This window comes from Diuraphis noxia, unplaced genomic scaffold (genome assembly GCF_037042655.1).
Source record: "Diuraphis noxia isolate RWA-SAM2 unplaced genomic scaffold, SU_Dnox_SAM2 contig0005, whole genome shotgun sequence".
In the NCBI taxonomy this organism is placed as follows: Eukaryota; Metazoa; Arthropoda; class Insecta; order Hemiptera; family Aphididae; genus Diuraphis; species Diuraphis noxia.
This window is the reverse complement of record NW_028301715.1, coordinates 15,546,328-15,565,199: the sequence shown is the minus strand read 5'-3', so window position 1 is coordinate 15,565,199 and position 18,872 is coordinate 15,546,328. Positions and strand designations below refer to the sequence as shown.

The window sequence follows — 18,872 nt, the reverse complement described above, 5'->3', positions numbered from 1 at the left end:
AGAATGGTGTGAATAAGATTTCAATAAAACTAATTTTAGAGTTTAATTTTTTTTTAAAGTAAAACATAAGGATGAGTTTACCTACAATGTCATCATGCGATTAATAAGAAACAGTTAGTTTAAAATTTGGTTTGCTTCAAGGGAAGAGTACAAAAGTTTTATTTACATAACTTAATAAGATCTTTAATTAAGTTAGTATAATATATTAATATGTACAATATTGTACAATTTTCAACACATTAATAGTATGATCCAAGACTATGACAACAATGTTTATGACAGTATTTATAATAAATAGACTAAAAAACATGCCTATGCTTATATATGATATTCACGAAATCACGACTGATAAGCGACACTTCATGGCAATCAATTGGGGAAAATTAATTTAAAATAGCTGAAAAATTAAATTCAACTATAATAATCATGACCAAGTATTCAAAATTTATTATTTTTAGATATATTTTGTGTCGTTTATAATTACGATAAAAAAAAAAATATGCATATATAATTCAAGAATTGAATACCATGAAAAAACCGTTAATTATTTTGGTTGGAAATAGGTTTTAGTTTTAAAACCGTATTTGACAATACAATGTTACCGCTTTGATGTTAATATTTAGAAATTTTTTAATTTTGATTAGTCTTACAGATAAGCAACGATCGCTTCCACAATTCCAAAACAAAAAATTGGATATCGATTTTCGGTTCTCATATCATTGGTTTTTTACCGATTTTTGTTACAAACCAGTTACTGGTTTTAAGTTTTAAAACATACATATCACAATTGATCTGAATAAAATATAATATCATTATTTCCAATACTAGAACATAAAATGGAAGAGCAATGTGCCAATGTTTAGATTAAATTGTATAAACGTATAAAATAAAACAAAATGTTTAAAAATTCAACAACTAAACATGAAAATGTTATGTATTAGAAAACAATAAATAGACAATTATCACAAGTTATTGCTAAAACTAATTAATATAGTAATTAAGTATCTTTAAACTAAATAATACTTATATTTTGTCTAAACATTGTTGCTTAAAATAATTGATCAAATTACTAAGTTCATAATGTTCTGATTTCTTTGTATTAGCTTCATACAGTTCGTAAAGAGGGGGGGTCTCATTTATTTTCTTTCCCATAACGACCACAAACGGAAATCCTAATTTCTTTGCTTCAATCAATCGTTTGCCAATAGTCATATGAGTTCGATCGTCAACAATAATATCATCCCCAAATATTTCAGTGAAATGATTATAAAGGGAGTGTATGTTATTCAGAGAAGCGTTTTCCTCGATACTACCTTCTTTGGCTGGTATTATACAAACGGTAAATGGAGACAATGGCTGCGGCCATTGAATTATTTCTTGTGTGCTCAAACATTCTACAGATGCACCAATTATTCGGGAAACACCCAAACCATAGCTACACATATATGGAGGTTTCATAGTGCCATCTGTATCCGAATACATGGCAGACAAGGCGTTTGAATAAAATGTACCAAGGTGAAATGTGTGGCCTACTTCAATAGCCTTAGTAAACTCAATATCAGTACTAGAGCATTTGGGGCACTGGACCAACTCTGGTGACATTTCTTTGTTCATTCCAAATCCACATTTCTTACACTGCAATAGTGTATCGTCACCGACTTCGGCCGGATAATGAAATTCGTGGGATTGATTTCCGCCCATCATTCCAGAAGCACCTTCAACTAAAACCAAATTCATAATAATAATGTTTTGCATAGTTTTTTTTTATCATAATATCCTCTCTACCTTTTATGAATTTAACACCTATGCACTTAAATATCTTTTCGTAGGCTTGGCAAACTTTATTGTATGTAATTGTAGCACTTGTTTGATCTCTATCAAAAGAATATAAATCTTTCATGAGAAACTCTTTGGATCTGATTATGCCCAATTTAGGCCTGGTCTCATCTCTAAATTTTGCGCCAACTTGATACAACATCAAAGGTAACTGCTTGTAAGTCTTAGGATCTGAACTAAATAAATCAGTAACGACCTCTTCATGAGTCTGTACAAATATATATTGCCAATCACTAATATATATATATATATAGTTAATCATGTATATATGTGTATTACCGGACTTAGTAGGAACTCTTTGCTTTTACGATCATTCACTATGTATAAATCTTCAATATTTTTGTTTAACCGACCTTAAAAAACAAATTAATCAAATATTAGGTAATTGAAATAAACAAACAAATACACAAATACATTAGTGTAATTAGTAGGGTAGGGCATGAAATCCAAATATGGATTTGAATCAAATTTTATCCAGATTTCCTGAATTATCCGGATTTATGGATTTTCTTTTTATGTGACTTAAGACTAATTATTGCACCTACAATATTCAATGAAAGTTAGAAAATTAGATCTTTGTTTAAAATTGTAATCATCAATATTGTGAATTGAACATAGATAGCATAATTTATAAATTAGATATTGAGAAAAACATATAATTTCACGTATCTCAAGTTCTCAGTTATGTTAATACCTATTCTATAACGAGGTTTAATAGTTTGCTAATTAAAATTAGTACTGATATCAATATCTTGAAAGATTACTTTCATCAATTCAATACCAATCAGCAATGTACAGTGCAATTAATGTAATAAATACAATATAATAAAAACAAATACAATAATCTAAATCGATCAAAACTAATGTGTACAACAAACCTGTTTTTTTCCACAAGTTACTGTGTATCAATACGGGCATAGAAATTTTCTGGGCACCAATATCCATCATATTTTTATTTATGATGGAAATCAATTTCTCTAAAGATCGCTGAGCTAGGGGCAGTAAGTGGTATAATCCGTTGGCACTTTGTCTGATGATACCAAGTTCCAACATCAACTGAAACATACAATTTCAATGGATAAGTTTACAATATATATTTGTTTAAAAAAAATAGAGTAGGTAGTTCAAATATTGTAACCTAACTTTTTGACTGTTGGACATGAGTTCGTCGGGTTTAAATGAAACATTTTTAGAAATTGGTTTCGTAGGTCTAAACATATTTTTCAAGCTGTTCATTTTGATTTGAGTTTTAAAATGTACTTGTATGTGTAATGTTCGATGAATACCACTTGTAACCAACGGTGAACGGGCAGAATAGGACACGGACTAAGGAGGAACGAAATTTTCAAAACAAATAATTATTGATCATTTTTAATTTAAATTTTAAAACAACATTATGGCTTGTGAATTTGAAATTTGAATTCAGAATTCGTGATAACCATGTTATCAACAAAGTTACGACTGATATGTAAATACCACGGTTTAAGATATCTTAAACCATGGTTGTGAGCACGCAAGGTTGATAGATTAAGCCGGATTCACATCTACGCCGTGTGTCGTGTCGTGTTGGTCAAATCGCATTCTGATTGGACGTTTAACTTTTGGTAGGTTGGTATAACCAAGTTTAAACCAAGGATACCTAGAATTGAATACAAGGGAGTTTCCACTATACACGTATGCGCGTACGTGCATTAAATGACAAAACATTTTGGCTTCGAATGGTCTTCAAAAAGTTTAGACTGGTTACTTTGGTAACTATGGTTATATAACCAATGGTTCTTGATAATTGTTGATAACGATATACAAAGGATATCCCGCCTTTTTTTAAATATTTAAATAAACATTATGACATGAGAACAATCACCATAGCTTATCTCAATATTACAATTTCATTAAAACCCTCTAATATAATATAATTCCGCTTCCATTATATATATTTAAAATTTTTAGTTGCTTTCTGAACATTTGAGATTTTTGTCATTCAAACCCATTAAATGATTGCACTTTCTGCATAGAATTCCCTATAACATTCAAAATTGCACTTAGTCAAATAATAAAATATCTAATTTCAATAATATAAATAATAATGGCTAAAGTGTCATTAAATGATAAATAACATCACAATTATTGTAACAATAGTACCCATAAATACTGGTCATACTATTTGATGAGGAATGGTGGCTATTGATCAATCTCAAATAACAAATTAATAGTATCTTGGGGTCTAATTATAAATAAAATAAAAACAAAAATTGAATACAATTGCTGACATTCATAATTATTGAAATTATTATTAAAGAAGATGTGTATTTACAGTGTTGACTGTTGAGTATATTACTTTAGATGTTACATTAAATATTTTTATCAATACTATGTTACTTTTTTTTAAATGAATCATAAAATCAGTCCCATAACAACTAATAAGTAGTAGGTATACTATTAATTATTATATAAATTATATAGTAGTGTAATAGGTATAAACATTGATGATGTAATTACATTGTTCATGACTTAATTTAGTACATGATCAAAATGAATAAGTATAATATAATATTCCTGGGATCATTAATAATATTATTGATTATCGGGGTTCATGGATTTGCATATCAATTTTTCTAAGTCATATTTAATTCTAGATTACATGGTAATCCATTTCAAGGTACCATGATTAAGTATGAAAAGTTTTATTTTGCATTTTTTTGTATTGTATCATAAATGAAATCGTGTGTACCATGAACTAAGATAGATAGAAAAAGAAGATAGAAAGATGATAGGAACTTCTTATTTCATGGTGTGTACCCAATACCTTTGTAGTATATACTATATTGTATTGAGTGGACTACAAAACAGTAATACTTGATTAGAATAAGTAAATATCATAAGGTACTTACAAATATTTTAGACGATTCCATGATGAATTATAGAATATAAACTTATTACCTATTATAGAAATATTGCGAGACGCGGATTTCAGATTTGACTGATTTGAGATAATATTATGATCTGATAATTATGTACCGTGTGTCGTGTACACGAAAAATGTTAAAACAAATCTAACAATACGGTAACACGGTTAATCGTGTGTTAAAAACGTAAAAACTTTCTGGTATACCAAAAGCTTACCATGTATACCAACCAATCACAGCAAAGCATTTTTATGCACGTACACGCGTACGTGTATAGTGGAAACTTTTGTCGTTTCTGGTATAAGCGGTTAAAGAGTGGCTATAGATTATTAATTCACTATCACTATTATTATTGATTGTGTTTTATTATTATTAATTATTTATTAATTAATATAATATTAATATTATTTATTATTATTATTTTATTATTATTAATGGTGTTTTCCACCACACTGCACTGCCAGCACCAGTGCATATTTTTATGTTCCATCTACAAGATTAATGTGCACTGGCCACTGAGTGGACTTTTTTATGTTTCACCTAAATGCACTACGCCAGTTTTTACACTCGGTGCAATGATAATCGCACGAGCTCTTGGACCTCGTGCCCTTTATCATTATCATGATAAGTACTACCATTAAATATTTTAATATCTTTATAGGTATATCAGTAATAAGTATAGATTTATGTTTCATCTACATTTGCACCAGCTCGTGTTAGGATGATTATCAGTGAACTGTACCAATTTACTCACAATTTTTATAGTTTGGTAGTGTATAATATTTCAACCTATAATTAAACAACTTTTTTCTTTAAAAATACTTTAAAAAGTGGACAATAGAATGATTTATAATTAATTAAAATATTAAATAGATAGGTAGGTAGAACTTAATTCCAAAACATAACTATTACAAAGTATAAATTTATGACTGATGATAATTATCCCTATACTTACCTATTCAAATTAATTAATGTATTATATCAAAAGTACAAATCTGTATTCAATATTCATGTCTGTAATAAGTACATTACATAAGAATATAAGATAATAATTGATAAATTATTTGCATTTGTAAATTATCGTATTAGGTATGTCTATAAGCTTAAACAGTTTGAGCATGTACAATCGTCTCTTTCATTATGGCTAAATATCTACGATATCTTTTGAACAATTGAACGTGTATTGTAATATAATCTGTTGAATATAAGACTACTATATTAAAAGTTATAATGTTATAGTATCATCATCTTATAATATATTAGTAGGTACAGCACTTCCATAGTTGAAAAAATATCCTCTATTAAGATTTCTCAAATTGTGGTAAATAGTATTAACTATGGTCGTCATCTATGACATGCAGATCACCATCGTAGTGACTAATGACTAGGTAATTAGTTTTTCACATTTGATAAAATATATTTTCATTATTTAAATTATTGTTTAGTTATTTGTTTTTATATAAATACAATTGTTAACTTTAAAATTAAAATTACAATTATTTAAATACATTTGTATAATACTTCTGTTTATCTTAATGTAAGCAGGTCAGTCATCAGATGACATCTTGTGCGTTCACAGCTATCCATTTGAGATATGAAGTAACTTTAGTGTAAACACCGGGATATCCAACTTCTCCACAGCTAATACCCCAAGACACTACTCCAACATTAGTCCATTTTCCGTCTTGTCTTTGCATTAACAGCGGACCACCAGAATCTCCCTGAAAAAAACATTTATAATTGTAATTATATTATTATAAGTATAAAATTAAAAAAAATATATTTCGACATACTAAACAGGAATCTTTGCCCCCTTCATATGAAGCAGCACAAAGATTTGTTTTGAAAATTGGTTGTGAAAAAGCTGAGACGCATTGGTCATGTTCCCATATTGGCACTGTCACTTCTTGGAGAACGTTGCTGACTTCACCGCCAAAAACTGTTTGGCCCCAACCTAATTAATAATTATAAAATTAATTTATTAATACAGCTGTAATCCTTAAGTGTACATTTTATATGTCTTGACACCTCATTACAGGACCTTTGAATTTCTAAGTGGATGTTGGGTGATGCCATAATTTTTTATGAATTAAAATCAAATATACATGCAATAACTACTGTAGCCTATAAAATTGAATGTTTAAAAAGTTTACACCAAATAATGGGGAGCAAGGATGATTCTAAAGTGATGGGAGGAATAAATAAAAATAATTTAGTGCATTAAAATCTCTCATACTATCTTATCTAACCTAACTTACCACTAGCTAGTGAATAAAATTGTTTAAAAATAGTGATTTTTTCACTTCTTACACTTACCAGCAACAACAGCATTTTTTTTGTACACCTCCATATTTGTTTTAGGCAAACAAATAGGTCGAATAAACGAATTGTAAATTGCAGGTCTATTCAACCTCACTATGGCAATGTCATTGGCGTGCGTAGCATGATCATAGTCTGGATGTGATCTAATATCTGTTAATCTGTAGTCAATGTATTTTGTCTCGTTATTTGTGGTGAAATCATATTCACCAAGTCGAACAACAACATTTTGTTTAGTATATCTAAAAAACATAATGTACACAATTAAATATGATACTGTATAGGACTTGATGCCCGGTATTAAAAAATAAAAACGCTTAACATTTCTCTAGACTAATAAATAATATAATGACCATCAAGCAATAGTATTTTAATAATTTTAGCTGCTAACCTTTGGCTATAAACTAACAATTTAGGGAATTTGTGAATTTAAAAAAAAATAAGTTACCTATTTGAACCATTTCAAAAGGATAACTGTACCTAAAATATGTATATAGGAAGGACACATATGGCTTATCCATATTTGTTCCTTAATGTATAAAACAAGCACCTTTGAACTTTATTTGCTAAAGTACATCATCTTATCAAAGTGCAGAAATTATTGCAATAGATGCCTACAAAAATTAAATCATTGTTTTCTTTAAATGTCCAATTTATGTGGTGACAATTTAATATTTTATACTAGATACCTAATAAGTATGAAAACAAATCAAACAATTTAATAAATAATTAAAACTTATTACTCTAATAATAATAATGGCTAATTTATGGTAATAATAATTAAAAACAGTTGTTTAATTACATTTTATACCTAATTGAAACTAAAAATATAACAGCTATAATATTAAGTATTTTTTGAATGTAATAATTTTGAAATTCAAATTATCATAGTGTAGGTAACACCTATAGCTAAATCAATAATTTTACCCAAGACACTGAATATAAATAGTATAATATTGTGAAACATAGTAATATTTTTAGTATTACATAATTTATTATTAATAAATCACTATATCAATTAAAATGTATTGGGGATAATTTATTTTTTAATACTAGCAACGAGGCTGACTGAAAAAAAAATTTTTTAGGGCGTTCAAAATGTTATTTATACAGATACTTATAATTTTTGTTCAAAATAAACTCATCTTCAACTTTTAAAAATTTAAGAGAGGGATCTGGAGTCTTGAATGTCCCACAGTTACGGTCTTGACTGGTATTATCTACATATAATGTGATCTTTTAAAGAATTTATACTCAATTAATAATGATATGTAAGGAATAAATATAATGTATTTAACTATTTTAATATATTAATAATCAAATTTTAGTTTGATTTGTACCTATCTGTTTTAGTTATTAAAAAATGAAAATGGTATAATGTCATAGTTTTTAAGCTGTATTTTAACTAGCATTTATGTTATTAGCTTAAAAATACTTTTTAAAACAATGAGCAGCAGTCAACACAAATCGTCGATTGAGTAATACTCCACCACAGAAATTCATATAGTTTGTTGTCTCTAAAAACACCGCCATCCATGGCCAATCACTGGCTTTGGCATTTTGCACTTCCATAATTTTGGATATAGCCTTAGTGTTTTGTCCACATTCCAGTTCTTCTACTAAAGGTTTAATGGGTTCTGGTGCAGCTCTATCTAGAACTTTGTCCAAGTCCGATTCATCGTCATTATTAGTCATTCTTCTATCTCTTTTTGACCGAATAACTTTGTCTACAGGGCAGCAAAAGCCCATTGATCTAAGTAAAAAAAATGAATTTATCATTAATGTTATTATAAACTAGAAATTAAGAACAAAAGTTATAATATGAAAATGATTCCAATCACCTATCTTAATAAAAAAAAATTAAATGTTGTTTACAATAGGATGACCAATATGACATGTCCTGTTTAAAATTCAATTTTTTTTTTTTTTTTTTGAGAATCCCTGCAAATTTTGGAACAGACTGCTTTTTGTGCTTAATATTATGTGTACTACTTAAGATCAACAGTTAAAACCTAAATATTTTTCATAATAGGGAGAAAAAATGATAAATATATCTATTATATTTTAACAAACAGTAGACAGTAGGCATCTTTTAAACTATAACTCAATTTTCTGGATCATCATTGACATTAATAATGTTCTGATAATCAACGTTCTAACTTATTTAGAACACTAAAGTAATTTAACTATGTTATTATATCCTTCAAACAATGTAACACCAAATTATTTAAACTATTCATAACAATATTTTACAAAGGACCAATGCAAAGTTATTTATGATTAAATCCTATACATGTACCTATTGTAAACAACTTAAAATTATGTTATATTATATATTATGTGTTATCTAAATATGCTTGTTATTTAAAATATTATCCAATGGCCGTAGCTGCCAAGGATTATCTAAAAACAAATGCACATAGTTACTGGCAAGTGTTACATGTATTTGATGAAAAAATATTTATAATTTTGATGCATAGTATAATGTTTTATATAATTATTTATCATGTATTTTATTTTATTTAAAATCAAAATATCTTATATTATGGAGATTTTTACCAATTACACTATACAGATTGTGACAGCACACTTATATAGTTATTACTTAGTTTATGAATTACAATAACAGTATAGTAACAAGCAATAAGAAAAAATTTATAAAAATATTTAATTAGGTTTGGATTTTTAAGGTTAACAATATAATTTATAATATAAATATATAAAATTGTACAATGTATGACAATTAAGCATAGCAAAATATTGATACAATATAGGTGTACTTAATTAAATTTTTACTACAGTAACAACTGTTATAGTTGCATTATAGTGCCTTGAAAACAAGGACATTAGACAAAGTAATTTATTCATTTCACACCACACTCTATTACATTAATTCTTAATATTTTAACAACTCCTAAAAAGAAGATTTTAATTGTATTCAAAACATTTGACGAGCACAGCTATGAAAGTTGTAAAAAGTATTTTTATATAAATTTATACTTTAATATAAATAAATATTAAATCACAAAACAAAAAAATGTTGCGTACTTTAGTAAAAGTTATAAAATAATAAGTAAGTAAGTACGTTCTAATATATTTTTTATAAAATATGATAAGTTATTAAGTAGGAAAATTAACATTCCTATAGTGTTATAGGTACTTGTAAATTTTAATTATTTATTTAACAGTAGCTTTAAATGTATCATTTCCCTTATATGATAATCATGATTTTAAATGAATTTGAATTTTATTGTAGTATATACTTACAAATCATTTCTCAAACCACATTTTTGTCGGGTTTCTGGTGCCAAATTATTTATGCCACAAAATTCGATTCCAGAAACGCATTCCGTGTCTTGTCGGCATACTTGATCGCCCTAAACCGATCAAAATTGACCATTTGTTAAGAATGTAATTTATTATTGATTGTTTTATTTATTAGCCTACAAGACTATTAATCGCCATTGTAATAATAGTGTACCTATATACATTATTACTAATCATAATTTATATTATAATAATATATTAATTACCCGAATTTTGTTGTGATTTTCGAGTTTAACTCGAACCAGCTGACCTGATAAAAATAATATCGATCAACATAAATATTGTAGTGGGTAGGTATACAACCGTGTAAAAAAAATGTACCTGTGGCTGCTTGAAACCCAACGAAGATGAGCAACGCGTACAGCGGGAACGAGTAAACGACAGCATTTTTTTTAATTGACATTTTTTTTTTTTTTTTTAATTGACGGTAGGTATATGGCTTGAATTCGTCGTCGTATTCTTCTCAGCAACAATAATGTGTTTCGTCAGGCATGGCGTCCGAGATCTGTACGGTTTGAACACGCAGGTACGAGTGGTGATGTGATGTCATCGAGACGTTAATAATATATCATTATTATTATTTTATGTTAATCGTTATGGGAGTAGAAATACACGCGTCATTATATTATATTGTAGGTACTCGACATCGGCTAAAAAACCGGTTTGGATGTTCTCACTTCCCTGGTTTTGCCAAAACAGTAGTCGCTAATACGGAAAATATACAGAATAGGTCGTAGTGTTTATAATAATATAATATATTTCTCATAATAACATTCTAAGCTCTATACGAACCGCACGCGATAATAACAATGACAATACAATTATTATTCAAAATATTTTAATACGACGTATTTATGTATAGGTACATATTATATAGCCTTTTTTGTACTCGGCTGCAGTTTCCGGACATCTGCATAAATTTCTTCGGGACTTTGGTCAGTAATTTTATTTATTTCAAATTGACGCCGTAACTTATGTATGGTATTTTTTATTTTTTTTTTTATTAACTTTTGTTAATAAATATTATAGCCTAATACAATGCATTAAAAATATGTTAACAAACCAATATAAAAAAAAATAAATAAACAAACAAAATAATAAAGTAATATTAAGTATAAGTAATATGTATTATAGAACTAAATACATAAAATTAAAGGATACAAAAAAAAAAAAAATCAAATGATAAAACCAGCCTACTGAACAAAAGAAAATAATAATAACGACCTGTTTAGAATTATGTTAGAATTTAGAAAACGGCGCAGAGATTAATTAATACAACTTTAAAGAATAGGTTAAGAGAAGTAATATAAATTACTAAGTTCTGACGTTTAATGGAGAGCGAAGGACTGTCGAAAAGAATATGAGACAAATTGCTGATGCATTCCCTCCAATAGTGCATATTATGCAGACTGCAAAAAGGAAAATCATTTAAATTTAATTAGATTATTTTTTGTGTTTTGATTTTTAATTTTAGTATCTTCTATGGTGGGACAGTGACTCTAGTTGGTACCTATTTTTTTCAAGCACACAAAATTCTACACCATAAAGTATTCAAAATATCTTTGACTCTTTTTATTTCTTTATTATTCTTTTAATAAAATGTAATATAAGGTTTTTCATAAGTTGTTATTAGTGTACCTAATTAGAAAAAAAAGATGTAAATTCAAGATAATAATTTTTTATATGAGCAATTGAAGTTAAAATTTTTTTGACATTGGATATCAAAACCGTAAACCCGTAAATATACTATTTAACCTCCAAACGTATGTCTAATCATTTTTTATACATATGATACAATTTTCAAAATGTTTGTCTCTTTTTAGTTGTTTATAAACACAACAATTTTTTTAGTTTTTTCCCATATACCTAATGTCTACCAATATTTTTTCGTCAGATTAAATTATTAAAATTCTTGCAAAAAAAATGCAAGATTTCTTCAAATTATTATTTTAACAACTTAAATCATTAAAGATACATAGGCACGATTATAGGTAATTCAGTTATACCTTTTGGTAAATACGGAACTCGTCTAAACATAATAATATTTAATTTTTGTTTTTTAGTTCTATAATTGTCTACTCCTTAATAGTTTCGTGGCAGTGACCAAACATACAGCTGATAAATGATAATGAAAGATTTCTCTGAATTTTTGCACATGTATTGCATAATTTAAATGCCTTAGTTGAATAGTATACAATAATAAATATTAATTTTAATATTTAATAGGTAGGTAATTTACAGATGAGTAATACAAAACTTAAAAATTGAAATAATGTTGTTTAGCCAATTCTAAGCAATTTCATAGAATCAAATAAACTGCGGTAAAATAATAATAACCCGAAATGGTTCAGTTCTTCCTATCTATCGAATTTAGAAAATAATTTAGATTTCACCACGCGTTCATGGCATTTTGGATTCAATAATGGATCCCGTTTCTCATAAAATATGTACTTCATCATTTCAGCAGAGTACCTAGGTAGTAGACATTATTTTGTTTAACTCAATAACGTCAATATGTGATTTGTAGTATACTCCCGCGGAATAGCCTACTGTGCAAATTGCAAATTGATAGCTAAAATTTAGAGAGTTTGAAATATTTGTAACTTAATACAATACAGGGCGATTCTTTTATCAAACAACACTCATTATTTCAAAAACTATTGACTTTTTTCAAAATGTTAAATCCATCTTGTTCTAGAACCATATTTTTTTTGAATATTTTCACTCTTATATTTATCAGGTAAACCATTATTAAATTTTGATTTTCAAATGACAACCTATTGTACTTAGAATTTCATAAATTAAAAAAGTTATTTTTTCAATGAATTTTCACCTTTAAATTTTTTAATTTTTCGTTAATCCGTTTACAAGATATAGCCTCCCCCAAAGTTGGGTGGTTTTGAGTAGTGTTTGTGTGTTTATAGGTGTATGTTAGGTGGTATTTACACACCAACACCATATGAGTGTTGTTTGATAAAAGAATCACTCTGTATATAGTAATTCAAATTTCTCAGTGCGGTTATAATATTATACTTTAATAATGATTAATTAATTCTGATTTCCAAGAATCATTTAACCTGTGATGGTGAGAATTACATGCATAGGTATAATACTACTGTTTGATAAAATATTAGGGTGTCCTTGACATGTCCGTCAAAAAAAAAAAAAAATATTTAATTACATGTTCATTTCATACATATGACTAAGCGGTTTGGTTTAATACATTTTACCATCAATACGGGTATTGCCGTATAATGTCATCCTGCAATATGACAGAGTTCTTCAGATTTGAATTCAAAATTGCGATTATTTGAGCTAAGATAAGTGACTAAATGAAAATAAATTATAGTAATTTTAAATGAAACCATTTGAAATAGAATGCATACAGAATTTTGTGGGATGTTAATAAAGTCGAACGCTTGTGTTGAACTCAATAATAATAATTATTATAAGGAACTATTCTAAAATATAAGCTATCATCTTTGGTCACACGTCAGTATGTACTGCAGACATACTGAAGTTATTAGTTAAATAAAGGTGTCGTTAAAGATATTTGCATTTGGTAAAATATTATAATTGTTTAATTATCTTGGTGCACAAACCATCATGGTTAACTTATAATTATAAATTTTAAGTTAGTATCTAAAATATTTCTAATAATTATAAAGCCTCTAGCTGCTGCATTAAATCTATGCTGTAGTGTTGAATATTACAAGATATAATAAATTATTCGCATCTGATAAAATATTTAAATTATTGTTTATAGTAGTTGTTTTGGTATACATATTCATGGTTGATTAGGTATTAGATTAAAATAAAATTTTTTTTTAAGTAAATTTGGATAATGTTCCTATAATAATCTAAAATATGACATTTAGCGGGTCAGCCGTTAAATGACATCTTGTGCGTTCACAGCTATCCATTTGAGGTAAGAAGTGACTTTTGTGTAAACGCCGGGAATTCCAATTCCTCCGCAATTAATGCCCCAAGACACCACTCCGGCATTAGTCCATTTTCCATCATGCCTTTGCATTAACAGCGGACCACCGGAATCGCCCTGAAATAGTGACGGTAAGTATAAAATATTATAAAATGTTATTGAAATAATTATTAGATAAAAAATATTATGTTTGATTGTATATACCAAACAGGAATCTTTGCCCCCTTCATAGGACGCAGCACAGAGATTTGTTTTGGATATTGGCTGTGAAAAAGCTGAGACGCACTGGTCGTGTTCCCATATTGGCACTGTCACTTCTTGGAGAACGTTACTGACCTTACCGCCGTAAACTGTTTGCCCCCAACCTAATTAATAATAATTATTAAGCCAATACATTACCTAACAGTGCATCTTTGAAAACTTATTGCCGGACTTTTCGACCTTTGTTTTCCACAGTGGGCGATTAAAATGTTTTTAAGTGGGTATAAGGTACCTAATAGGAATATTTTTTGATTCTATATCCGTACAATTTTCCTGCTGCGTAAAACAATAAAACTGCCGTAGAATCTATTCGACTTATCATTCATGAACTCGACGGCAGAAGATTTTGGCGTACATAATAATTTCATATTATTAAAGTAACGCTGTCTATTTAAGTAATACGTATTTGTATAAGTATAATTATAGCAGGTACCTTCTATAATAACATTTATACGCAATTTTAAAAATGTCTGTTGTCAGAGTTCTCACCGGCCACGACGGCGTTCCTGTTGTACACCTGCATATTTGTTTTGGGCAAACAAATAGGTCGAATAAACGAATTGTAAATTGTAGGTCTATTCAACCTCACTATGGCGATGTCATTGGCGTGCGTAGCATGGTCATAATCTGGATGTATTCTAATGTCTGTTACTCTGTAGTCGATGTACTGTGTCTCGTTATCAATGTTGAAATCATATTCACCGAGTCTAACAACGACATTTTCTTTCGAGTATCTGAAAAATATAGACGCAATGTCAAATATGATGCTTCGGCCACACAACAATGTATTAATTTATTTTTTAACGTACAAGTATAGCTATAGGCACTTATGTCTATACCTATAATATGTAGAGTGATGCTCAACAGTATATTATTTATTTTACTCAATGTTTAGGTTAGATGGTAAAATTACGAAATAGTTTCTATATCGATTTCATTCTAGTTAGATTTGTATTATGACTTATGATCCATATTAGTCACACTTGGACGGCTGGACGGTATAATCCCGTGTTTAATATAGGTAAGCAACATTTTATAGGAGGCGTTACTACATATTTCGTTTTATTTACTTAATATATTTTATGAACTTATATATACATTATAAAACAATGAGCAGCAGTCAACACAAATCGTCGATTAAGTAATACTCCACCGCAGAAATTCATATAGTTCGTTGTCTCTAAAAACACCGCCATCCATGGCCAATCATTGGCTTTGGCGTTTTGCACATTCCAGGTGTTCGATATAGACTTAGTGTTTTGTCCACATTCCGGTTCTTCGGGTAATGGTTTAATTGGCTCCGGTGCTGGTATATCTAGTACTTTGTCCAAGTCCGATTCTTCGTCCTCTTTAGTCATACTTCTGTCTGTATTCAACCGAATGATTTTATTGACGGGGCAGCAAAAACCCATTGGCCTGAGTAAGAAAAAAATATATAATATAATTCACGATTTCAGAATCAAAAATGTTATTATTGATAGATGGAAAAACATGTAATTTTATGCAAAAAATTGCTGGTGTATGCGCGATACACCTATATGATACAAATAAAAAACATATTGTGTATTTGTGTTCAATAGGTTTTTATAGAGTAGTCTCTGTGGGGCATACAGGATGTATCAGATAGAACTGACTAAAAAAAAAAAAAAAAATTATGCTAATTAAACGTACAACAAAAATTGTGAAAATTATATGATTAATAACTATAATTTAAGAAATATACTCATTTCAGAAATAATATTGAAAATAATATTTGAAAGAAGTTATAACGCTCCAAAGTAATTGATATTTTAAAAAATTCTAAAAAATAAACTAATTGATTTAGATAAATATTTTTACCATCAAAATATTTCTTTTAATTAAATTTACAAATTGGCTATTTTGAATTTTTCCAACAAAAATTTAATCAAATTAAAATTTTTTATTTGTACTATTAAAAAAATGAAATTTTTTTTTTATATTGTACGTGTAGCACAAGGGTCTCTTAATAATAAACAAAAAAAAAAAATTTAAAAAATATTAATTAGAACAAAAATTATTCTAAAAGTCAGTTCTATCTGTTACATCCTGTATATATATATACTATATAGATATTATTTAATATCACGATGCAAAGGAGTAATTATTATTAAAAATAATATGTATACACTGTACGATAAAACTAAAATTTAGGGTGACATGCCAATTAATAATAATAGGACGAGTAAAAATGAGTAGTCTATTAAAATGTACGATATGTTCAAGTGTCAAGTCATCCAATATGAAAAAAATAAAAATAAAAATTAACCCAACACCAGCAACACCCTCTGAAATTCAAGTCTAAATACGCCACTGATCGAATAATATCAACTAACAAAAATATGATAAACTATATTCAGAATTATTTAGCTATAAGTTAATTGAATACGCAATTTCTAGTAAAAATGTATACAAATGACCGATACTTAAACACAAGTTAAGTCTCCCCATAAATTTTATTCACGCACTGCCACTGATAATCAATAATATCTAATTATAATTTTTATACTTAATTAGTATAGTTAATTTTTATAATTATAATTTTTATTTTTTATTATAATTTTTATAATATAATTTTTTAACCTATACAACAACAATACATTTTATAGGTGAAAATTGTGAAATTATAATGCCTCGAAAATAAGGATACTATATAGACATATTTATTCGTTTATACTATATAAATACACAAGTAATCCTACTTCTCTCTGTAATATTTTATGAATTCTAAAAACGAATTTAAATTTATTAAACGTTTGTTACAAAGCCGTAGAAAGTTTTTTTTAAATATAAATTCATAATAATAATATTCAAAATTAAAAAAAAATTAAATTTTTAAATTTTATTGTTTCAAACAATACGGTAGAAATATTTAGCAGAGTATAAATAATTTATTGTTATAGAATTTTTTTTAATGGACATTTTTATTTCAATTATTATTTTAATTATTATTATTATGAACTCCAAAATACTTTGTAATGTTTATATATTTTCAAAAGTGGGATTTTAAAGAAAGAATACTTACAACAGCTACAACTAACAAAAATAGATTGCATTTGGAAATGGTACCTATAAGTAATATATTTCTATGTTTTGATAATTTATTTTATATTAATAACCAACAGTAAATCATTAAATGTGTTATACTCATTATGTAATTCTTATGATTTTAATTGAAGATATTTTAATTTATTAGTGTTTATTCTATACTCACAGATCATTTCCCAAACTACATTTTTGTTGATTTTGTGATTCCCAACGTATATCACATTCGAACCTAAAAACACATTCTGTATATTGGCGGCATAATTGATCCCCCTAAAATCATTAAAGTTTATCGAATCTCGTAAATATATTATTATTATGATTTACACAAATTGGCCAATAAATTTATTCGTCGCATATATTAATCGTATATTTTAATCATTACCTGTCTCCTGTTCTTTTCATATCTAGTCCGTACCAGTTGACCTGATAACAATGAAGATAATAATAAAAGTCAATACAACAACATTTATTTTGAATTAAATTTTTTAAATAAAATATAATATGTAATTTCGCATAAAAAAAATAACTACCTGCAGTTGCACGAAGACCGACGAAGTGCAATATGCATAGTGGCAATAAGTAAACGTCAAATTTTTTTAATAATAACATTTTAAGACAATAACTTGTTCGTGGTTTTCGTTTCAGGAACAATGTGTTTCGTTAAGCAGTTATAGCGTTCATAATGTGCATTCTTTAAAAACATATGCACGAGTGTGATGTCATTGGGACGATATAGGTAATATATAATACCTAACTATCTAGCTGTTGACTGTTATTGGGATTGTAAAAATAAACACATTTAGTCAATCATTCAAAATATATCTCCTCAGAACGTGACTCCGACACGATTTATATCGTTTGATAATACTATATACGTAGGTATTGCATACTACTGCTACATACAGAGTGTCCGGTGAGGGTTTACCCATTGTGATATAATATATCTCTTGAAATAATGAACATATTATAATTTTGTTAATTTTGTAAGACTCGCAAGGAAAGGGCCTACAAATGTTTCACGTTTTAATTTATAATAATTTTAGTATTTTACGTTTTAGTAAAAAAGTTTAAAAAAAAATTTGAAAATAGCCATATTATTGTCGAATTTATTCTTCTGAATATTTTATTGAATGAAGACATCGTTAAACATGTCGAAGAAGATACCCTCTGTTCTACACATCTACACGAAATTCTCATCCCGGATTCTATCGCAATCC

At 27.7% G+C, this 18,872-nt stretch overlaps 2 protein-coding genes across 2 annotated transcripts; both read right to left on the bottom strand.

Annotated features, from left to right (window-relative positions):
- Window positions 1–899: 899 nt before the first annotated feature.
- ProRS-m (prolyl-tRNA synthetase 2-like protein, mitochondrial) lies at window positions 900–3,269 on the bottom strand. The gene is made up of 5 exons (XM_015510202.2): window positions 2,980–3,269; window positions 2,715–2,892; window positions 2,116–2,189; window positions 1,786–2,044; window positions 900–1,721 (listed from the first exon to the last, which is right to left on the bottom strand). Exons 1-5 carry the CDS (start codon window positions 3,070–3,072, stop codon window positions 1,024–1,026), a joined length of 1,302 nt encoding a protein of 433 aa, XP_015365688.2. The 5' UTR covers window positions 3,073–3,269; the 3' UTR covers window positions 900–1,023.
- Window positions 3,270–6,134: 2,865 nt separating this feature from the next.
- LOC107162986 (transmembrane protease serine 9-like) lies at window positions 6,135–18,383 on the bottom strand. Its single transcript, XM_089229474.1, has 14 exons — window positions 18,186–18,383; window positions 18,038–18,078; window positions 17,822–17,925; window positions 15,688–16,005; window positions 15,079–15,323; window positions 14,533–14,693; window positions 14,281–14,445; window positions 10,710–10,851; window positions 10,595–10,638; window positions 10,329–10,438; window positions 8,497–8,814; window positions 7,059–7,303; window positions 6,536–6,696; window positions 6,135–6,463 (listed from the first exon to the last, which is right to left on the bottom strand). The coding sequence occupies exons 1-14, from the start codon at window positions 18,262–18,264 to the stop codon at window positions 6,296–6,298; spliced, it is 2,301 nt and encodes a 766-aa protein (XP_089085600.1). The 5' UTR covers window positions 18,265–18,383; the 3' UTR covers window positions 6,135–6,295.
- Between the last annotated feature and the right edge of the window lie 489 nt (window positions 18,384–18,872).